This window comes from Cyrtonyx montezumae, unplaced genomic scaffold (assembly GCF_038088225.1).
Source record: "Cyrtonyx montezumae isolate F1298 unplaced genomic scaffold, pur_monq_1.0 scaffold_26, whole genome shotgun sequence".
NCBI classification, from domain to species: Eukaryota; Metazoa; Chordata; class Aves; order Galliformes; family Odontophoridae; genus Cyrtonyx; species Cyrtonyx montezumae.
Genome location: NW_027072003.1, coordinates 2860627 through 2869923, shown reverse-complemented (window position 1 = coordinate 2869923; position 9297 = coordinate 2860627). Strand labels below are relative to the sequence as shown.

Sequence of the window (9297 nt, the reverse complement as noted above, 5' to 3'; positions counted from 1 at the left end):
ACAAATATGTTTTCACAGACAATAATTAGCAGACAAACACACTGTTTGCAATTGCACTGTATTGACTTAAAAGGCGGATACAAAAGTGTCTAAATAAAGAATGCCATCCAAGGTGGAATAGGTGTGTGTGTGTGTGTGTGTGTGCTGGCACACACTTGTGTTCTCCTACTGTGCACCTAGTGATGGCAGTGTGCACTACCCTTTGAAATGCAGACTTGCTCTGATGCAGCTCTGCATGCTCGCACTCACACACACACACACACACAGAGGGATGGAAATAGGTTTCTGTGACAGGTGGCTTCTTTGTCTAAATCTTTTCCTATAAAAGAAAAAAAAAATGTGAAGTTTTGGTTGGCTTAAAGGTTCTGCTCCATGAAGAAAAAAAATTCACAAAATCCATTGTTTTTTCACCTTTTTCAGTCACTTCCTCATGAATAAATATTATCCATTAAAAACCTTTAAAAAGGTGCTGCGATACACAGTGTTATATTTCTGTTTTCTTTAGTGACTCTCTTGTTGCCACGGCGGTTCTTTGCCTTCAGCCTCCTCAGGTGCTTTCTGCCCTGTCCCACGGCACAGCGTGCTCTCCGTGCGGGCTTTACTGTTAACAAGGCTCTTCCTCCCTCTCCTAATCCTTCCTCAGTCCACAGCATGAACATGAGTCTGAAGAAAGCTGCCTCGTTAGGTCCCCGTCGCTAACCCGATGACCAGCTGGCAGGTTCATCCATCCAGGCACAATTTGCAGCAAGAAAGGAACATGGAGGTGTGGAGGGAGAGGGGCACCGGTCTTTCAGCCTCCTTCTGTGCATGAGACATCTTACAAGGCAGAGACCTTGACTATGTTGCTTGTGGTGGTGGTAGAAATGTTCGTGGAGTGGCCAGGGCTGCTGGGTGGGGGTCTGCTCTCACCTTCTGGCGTGAGCGCCGGCGGCGTGGGGATGCTGATGATGGCTGTGGTTATCTGGGCAGCTTTGCAGTTCGGTCGCAGCCCATCATCTGATTTCATGTTGAGACTGGAACGACTGGAAAACAGATTTAGTGGTTTGGCCCTTTTAAAAACCAAGGCAGTAGAGAGGAGAAGGATGGTGTTTATTCTCAAGCAACGCCTTATTCCTCTGAACGAAGGGCACCGGAATACTCACAAGAATCCACTTAAATGCTCCCCCGGGTCCCTGCTAGGCATAGTTCATTTCTACCTAGTTTACACTAAGCTCATTTAATACTCCTCATGGTTAGATACAGCTTTTCCCAGGGCAAATTGTTCCACGTTTCCACTTGATTCTTGTATCATTTTACTATAATTAAGAGGATATCTAAACACACTGTACAGTGCACTCCATCTTTCTGGAGCACAGGTAGTTCTTTCTGAGACAGAGATGTTGTCTTGGTTGCGTTTTGAATGCCTCTTTCAAATTTGCTGTCCCTTGATCTTTATTATTTTTTTTCATCTCTGCGGTATTTTCAAGGACCTGGCAGCTGGGAGCATTCTTATTAGATCTGCATCAATTGCATCCTATAATTAATTATGGAGTGAAAATGATAGGTTGATTTCTGTGCATCTGCACAGCTACAGGAGTCTGCTATTACCAGCCCAACATGTTCATTTGAAACACAAGGCCTGTCCTTTTAAAATGTAAAGCACCCAGTTGGAAAGCTATTGCTGTTGTTATCTCACCAAGTGTGTGAGTCACCAAGAGGATGTTTTTTGATCTCTCAAGCATCCCAAGAACACCACAGAACCCATTCTGCTCCCTGGCTGCCTCAGTCATAAGCAGAGAGTGGGACAGCATTAAGGGCTGGGAGGTTCTGCCAGTGCTAAGCACACACCCAGTGCATTGCATTCTGCTAAAGTTCACCCAGTGAGTTGCATCCCACGTGGAAAACAACTCAAAGGCTTTTTTATTATTACTTTTCCTGCCCATTCTTTCACAGTTCGGTAAGCAAGTGAAATAACAATGTTGACATTTCAGATATAATCACTGGTATCTGGTACAGCACCCACATGGGATGGGTTCACGTTCCCCTGAATTATCGTTTCAGGTGCTGGCTTGAACTACTGTCACTTTCAAACTGCGACAGCTGAAGACTTGTTCTGTGCTTATCCATTCATAATTCATTCTCTGAAATGCCTTACTTATTTCTACCTGGCACGAAGTATCTGCTTTTTGCCCTAAAGCCATCTTTGTTTCAGTTTCCAGATCCCTGTGATAGTAGTGGGAAGGGAAAACATGGTAGGTTCAGAAACACACCAGTGCTCAAGAAGCCTCATGGGCTAAGGGGATTTAGCAGGTGTAACAGATGCTAAGTCATGGCTTGGAGCAGTGACTGAGCACCTGGTGGGAAGGCAGGGCCAGCCCAGTGGAACTCAGGTGCATGCAGTGCAATGCACCTGAGTGACCAGAAGGGCTAGAGCCAGGGTCCACCCCTTCCCAGACCTCATGTAAAGGTTGGCAGTGGAGATGAGGGTATCCTACTGGAGATCCCTGTGTGCCTGAGGCCTTCTGAAGGTAAGCAGCAGCTTTCCTTTCTTTCTGTGGCTGTTTGTATTTGAGCAAATCTTCACTTGCTGTAGCCTAGGACTTTGCTACTCTGCTGCCATTACTGTGCTTTCCATTGTGTTACAGCAGCTCATTTAATAACTGTGAGAAATGTATAGTGAGGAAATGGTTTTTCAGCAAGTTTTGTATTAAAATGAAACTTGTCTTCTTATAGAAAGCTTAGAGATAGCATTGTCACCTCTGATCTTAACATCACTTCAGGTGAAAGCCATTAAGAGACCATTGTGGAATTTCTTCTTATTTGTTTTTCAGTTGTGATTTAGACCTGAGTAATGATAATGAGTGAACTGAGTGTCACCAATGGACCAGATCAGTGTGTTCAGCACTCTGCCACCCATCAGCTGGTTGTCCTTGCCTGCTCCAGCACTGGGCTGACTGGGAGCTGGCCTGTGGAGTGCCCCTCTGCCAGTGGTGGCTGGCTCACAGCTGCCAACTGCTGGCTCCTACATGTGTGATTAATGCTTCATAGTCTGAAATTGGTTCTTCTTCATCCAGTCTGATCAGAGAATAGCTGCCACAGAGTCTAGCTTTCATGTGGTTCCCCCCAGAGCAGTTACAGAGAAGAACTATGAGCCGCTTTCCTTGGGCTATCATTAGAAGCAGGAAAACTAAGATGTTTCTGGCTTAGACCCTTCTCCTTGGCTGGAAAATAGCTCTCTACAACTTGATCAAACATTCCTTTGGGTAACATACCCCAGGAGGTTGCATGCAGTAGCTCTGAGAGCTTACAGACTGTACCTGGTTGTAAGTGAGGGCTGCTCACTGCACTGGATGTGGATGGTGCTGAGCTCCTGCATGCTCCGGAGGCGGGTGGCTGGCACGCTGGAGTTGGGAAGGTGCGTGGTCTTCTTGTTGCGGCGAGAACAGCAAGAGGTGGTCAGGCCATGGTGACTTGACAAGGAGGGGCTCCGAGAAGATGGATAGTTTTGCATTGAGCTCTCCATGCAGTTCTGCTCGAACAGTTGCTCGTCTATGAACTCGTGGTTCTGGCAGGGAAAAGAATGGTGCCATTACGCTCTGGCAGCAGTGACAGCTGAGACCCAGCAGCAGGTTGTTTTCAGCAGCATATTTTGCTGGGTCGGTGGGATGTGTTAGTCTCTTGTCTCTGTGAGGGGCTCTCTGCCTGTGTCTGAAAACTATCTGCATTAGGCAGATCTTAGAACAAGTAACTCTCCCCATCTGCTCACTGTGACCAAGAGAAGGTTGTGCTGTGCTGCACTAGTAGGGGAAAAAAGACAAACTGCTGCAATGACAGAAGCATGATAGTCTGTCAGCACTGCCTCACGTATGCAGCCTGAGCTGGTTAGTAAATTGTCTGATTTTTCCTGTCATTTTTGTGTCTGGATTTTGGAAGTGGCTTCTAGGAGTATGCAGTGCTACGTGGTTCTTAAACCCTAGAGGAGAGGAGACTCAGGATCTTTGTGTGTGTGTGTGTGTATGGGAACTGGATTGTACTGAGTTGGGAGGGCCACCTTACCTATATATTATTTACATGATGCAGCTTGCATTGGTGCAAAGCATACCTGCAGTTCGTTAGGAGCTGCTATGAACTGAGTGGAAATAAACATGGCAGCTGAGAGTGGGAAGCGTGTAGAGGAAGGGAATTCATAAAGCTGGGTCTGTAAGGAGCTTTTGTGTTAAGGAACAACACAGCCTGAAAGAAAGAACTCTCACGCACATACATGAACACCCGAGTAGTTCTAGTGTACATACATTATCCAGCCCCTGTCAGCATCAGGATGGGAAACAACATCAACCGTGGTGAAGGCAGCCACCCGTTTTCACTGGAGCAGTAACAACTCTCAAAGGAAACGAGCACTGGGGAGCAGGAAGAGTCACATGCACAAACTCCCAAGGACAAGACCAGGAACGAGAAAGGAAGCCAACACTCTCAAGACACATTACATAGATCATAGAGGAAACATTGAATTGAAAAGGAAATACCTTGATGGTGGAAGTTCGTACAGATAACAGGGGATCATCCACAAGATAGGACAATCCCTACGGGACAACATGCCAACAAAAGATAAAAACACATTTGATTGTCCATTCCGGCATTCAAAAATTTAGTGCCAGCACTGTATCTATTGTCTCAGCATTCCAGCTTGTTCAAGTTTGAATGGGCAACTAGACCTTCTCTTTGCCAAACCTTGCTTGAATCAGACCCCTTTGTTCCTTCCTTCTCACATTTCTGGTAACACATTTATCATTTTGATGTTTTAAGAGCCAAAGGCAAAGTTTTAGCTGCTGATTCTCAGGCAACCAATTGGAATTGTGTTGCCATTGCATCTCCAATGGATTTGAGTTTTGGTCATGCTCTGTGGAAACACAGATGACAGGTTTGGGTTGAAGGGTTGGATTCAGTGTGCTCAGCATTTGGAGAAGCATTGTGAATGTCCATGTCCGATCCAGGGATCAGAAGGAATGGAAAAACTCCTTTTCTTTGAGCAAACTCCACCTGTTGTGTTAATAATATGACAAAGTAGCCTTTATTAAGGCAGCTGCAAGTAATGTAGAGTCACTTTGTCATCACATACACCAGATTTCTGGGCCATTCACGGCCATTCAGATGTAAGACTGTATGCTTGTGGGACTGGGGAAGCCATGACAATAACATGCCTGGAGAATCTTTCTTTCTGGTCTGGGGAGAGGTGAATTGCCCATTGAAACAAGTTTGCAACCATTCCTCATTCCATTCCTGCAACTTCATCACAACATGACTCTTCAGTGTTTAAAAATCCTTTTACTACAGTTTAATGTTGTAGGAGGAAAGCATTGCGTGGTGTTTTGTTAGGCTGTGTGAGTTTTAGAGTTCCAACGCAAGCTGATGGAAGCATTTGGATTGGTAGCTTCAGACCAGAATCTAAACCAGTTATGTGATTCTCTTACTGTTGTTCTCTGTGGGAAAGTAATATAAAAATATAAATAAAAAGCAGAGTTTGAAACATTTTGAACCACTGTCTGAGCGGGCCTGCGTGCTGGAGGCAGTCTAGCTCTGTTACTATGGCAGACTAACCCATCCATAAATGAGATGCTTTGACCGTGTTACTTCCAGCACCCTGGCTGGCTTGTTAGCAGTGGAGTGAAACACGCAGCTCCAAGAGATGTCCCCCAGCCCACGCAGAGGTCAGAATGTCTGTAAGGCTTTGCAAGGGCAGACCCTGGGGTGGGGATGGATGCCAGCTTTTGATTGCTTCAGGCAGTTTGTTAAAGTTCTCAGATAGAAGTATTCACGTGAAATATGGGTCGCAGTAGCAAAGCCTTTAAGCACCAAGTTCTAAACTGAAGAGTCAGACTGTGAAATATCTGCTTGCTTTATAACATCCAAAATTGCTAGAAACAGAGGCAAGATGAGTCTTATCAAATGAATTCAGTAGTCATTGATACAGGAAGAATCCGTTCACTGTGCTTAGAACGGTGACCTTCAGAGCTCGGTGTGATAACCCAGCTGCACTCAGCAGGTCACTGTAATTAACCAGACATCTTCTTCCAGTGTATCGCTGAAGCCTAAGTGATATTCCAGCAAAAGCCAAACTATGGAAGTGGAGGTGAGTTATCTAAAAGAAAGTTCTTGCAAATCAGAAATCAAAAGTACAATTGATGATGGATGCAGATAGAAAAAGTCATGGATGTTTCAAATGTTAACCTCTTTTCATTCTTTCTAGAATGAATCACGGTACATATAATGTGTGCTTTTACTGCATAACCTCTTATATAAACCTGGAAGTAAAACATACGTATCAGAGAAACATCTGAAATGTTCCAAGAGGTTTCTGCATACAGAACAACCCGCTGAAAAACGATGTTCTCTCTCTAGCGCGTTGCATGACACAAACAGAAACGTCCCTGTCACAGAAACTGCTTGACTGGCTCTGGGATCCTTCTCTTGTAACCAGAACTATAGAGAAAAAATGTATGAAACCTTTCAACCCTTCTGCTCCACTCTATATGAAGGGCTAAAGGTTATTTTTCCCATCTCGGTCTTCTGTTGGCACTGAAGACCAAGGTGTAGTTTGGTTTCACTGACAGCAGCTTCCTCCACTTAAGACAGCAGAGCTGTCCAGTGTTACTGATTAGCAAAAGCAACAGATATATATATGATGTGGGACCGACAGCACGAGACAAACACAGTTGGTTTTTTTTTTCCTTTTAGGAAGCACTGAAGAAGCAAAGCTTAGTATGCACCTTGTTTGTGGGTTCTTCCTAACCCATTGCTGAAAAGTTATTTGCATTCAAGTGAACGGAGTGACCTGCTACTAACTCTGTACTGCTGAGGGTGCCTGGGGAGTAACATTATCCCTGTGTATGTGATAGATATCTATATCTTAAAGAAGATAATGAAATCTAAATGCATTTAATCCGCTGCAGAGTGTTCTTGGGGACTTGAGCATCGATCTGCCCTGGCACAGTTTGTAGGTCCACTTGTTACCCTGTGGAGGACCAGTTCAGAGCATACTGCATGCACATCTTTTCTGCACGGAGCCTGGGGCTGTAAGAGGTGGAAAGGGTTGTGTTGCTACTTACAGTTGTTTTTTCCAGGCAGTGCAGCAGGTGGTGGTGTTGGCTCTCAATTAAGGAGGTGCCTTTAGTCGGATGCTGTTCATCTTCAGTGGATCCCTAAAGAGTCAGAAAAAGAAGGGGGGGGGGAGAAACAAAAAACCAAACAAACCATGTGTAAAACCACAGAGAGAACCACCAACATCAGCTTTCACAGGGATGAAAATAACTATTTCCATGTTGTCATCTCACAGTCTTTTTTTTCAAGAATCTCATGAGATTACCTCTCTTTTTTCTTTTCCCCTTAGTGATATGGCTTTTAAGCTCAGGTGAGAAAATGAGCTTTGATTGAAAACCAGTGTGTTTCTAGCCATTCTGTAGCTGCAGAGGAAGCCTAGCAAGTGCTGCAGGTAGGTGATGTGAGGGCTCTGGAAACAGAAGCTAAAAAGAACTGATGCCTTGGTGTTTTGGGGGAAGCTGACAGCACGTCCTGAGGACTGGGCTCAGCTTTCAGCATCAGGGATGTGTGCTTGCAGTGATGTGGGGAAGGGACTGCTCGACTGTGCTGTTACCAGTGCTTAGGATAAGCTGTGGATCTCAGACCAATGTGTGTGTTAAGCTGAGGGGCTTGATCTGCTGGAAAAAGCTGAAATAGACATGGATGAGAGGTTGGGAGCTGGAGTTCAGTGCACACATAATGTGTAGCCCACATGGATCGTTCGTCAGAGCAGCAGCAGATAGGGCAACTGAGTCAGCTGGGTGTGGGGGGAGAAGCAGTGCTCTGTGCTTCTGATCCACAATCAGACGCTTGCGTTCAAAGTGCAGCATCTGTCACTTCCACTGTGATCAGGTACACCTCAGGAATGGAGGCAGAAGAAGTATTATGGGTTGTTCAGAGAGCGCCTGTGATGCTGAAGAGCTGGGATTATTTTTCCCACTGTCTCTGTTCTGCAGTGGCAGATTTAAGGTCTGGGTTGTTAAGGATATTCTCTTGCTGCCATCGTTTGAACTCCCCAGTGTTAAAATTCACTGTGGTTTCGTGACACGTTAATCTGGGCACATCTTTGATGAGTAGTATTTCCAAAGATGATTAAAAGCATGAAAATGGCAATTAGTGCTGTGAAATGTTTCCCTGTGCTCCCTAAGTAAGGGGTGTCTGGTGCCTCCTGCAGTGCCTGAATCAGGAAGCCAAAAATGGGTGTGCATGGCTTGAGTCTCTGCTTAGACATGAAACAGCAGTATCCTACTGCTCAGGGGAGAAAACAGGTGGGATGGGAGATGCAGCAGAGCATCTTAGCGGGAGTGCTAAGACTTGTCTGTTGCTCTCAAGGGGGTCAAATTCAGCTGAGCTTAAGGCACTGCTTTTAACTACACTCATGTGTCCCGCTGATTCACCACAAACACGTGTTCTGGATGCTTCTGTGATCCTTAAGTGAAGGAATAATTCTCTCTCTGACAGATGCCAAAACGGAGCTGAATTGGTACATTTAAAAAGCTGACTTACTGTGCACAGAATTAGTAAATTCCTATAGGAATGCTTCTTTAGCAGGTTATGGATTTTTGTTGCTGTTGTTTTGGAAGGTTGAGCATTCCCATAGGTATTTTTAGGAGTACCCAAAAAAAAAATCAGTTCAGTTTTTCTTATTAACAATTCTCCTGGTGAACTAACAAATCAAGCAGGTCCTGCTCCTACCCTGCGGAGATTACTGACTCTGCTGAGTCTGTGTTTGAATATCTCCCAAAGAGGTCTTTGTAAGCCCTAAAGCAAATATGAGGCTGCACTAAAACACTGGAAAGTAAGAGAGGAAAAGCACATACTGCTGAAGTATCCTTACATGAGGATTTGCTTGAGAGCAAGACAAAGCTTTCTTATCTCTGAGAGAAGAAGGAAGCCAAACATCAGATTTTGGTGGCAAAGTTCAGTGTCTTCCTCTGCCTTCCATTACAAGGCCAATATTGCCACTGATGGAAATGGATCAAGGGATGGCAGTGACCAAGAATAAAGCGTAGTATCATTGAGTATGATTCTTCCTTATGTTTCTTTCACCTTTCTTCAGCCAGATCAGTGTTTTCAGAAGCAGAAACCATTAAGGGTAACCTGGTATGTGCAGGAAAAGTATTGCTGCTTGAACAGCAATGCCAAACTCTGCACAGTTGACGTTTTGATACCACTACATGGACTATACCTATAGAGATTGCATTAGTGGTTCCCACGATTCTGCATGCAAAGTAAATCTGTGTC

General features: G+C 44.8%; 1 protein-coding gene across 2 annotated transcripts in view; it reads right to left on the bottom strand.

The window, feature by feature from the left end:
• Positions 1–816: 816 nt before the first annotated feature.
• The window catches only part of KCND3 (potassium voltage-gated channel subfamily D member 3), an 87031-nt gene continuing 78550 nt past the window's right edge, over positions 817–9297 (bottom strand). Inside the window, exons 4-7 of one of the 2 annotated variants that reach the window (XM_065740394.1) lie at positions 7083–7175; positions 4503–4559; positions 3297–3544; positions 817–1022 (exon numbers count right to left, since the gene is read on the bottom strand). In XM_065740394.1, the coding sequence (XP_065596466.1) occupies positions 818–1022; positions 3297–3544; positions 4503–4559; positions 7083–7175 (603 nt within the window). In that variant the 3' untranslated portion in view covers position 817. The remainder of the gene's footprint in view (positions 1023–3296; positions 3545–4502; positions 4560–7082; positions 7176–9297) is intronic. The other variant, XM_065740395.1, reaches the window with a different exon arrangement.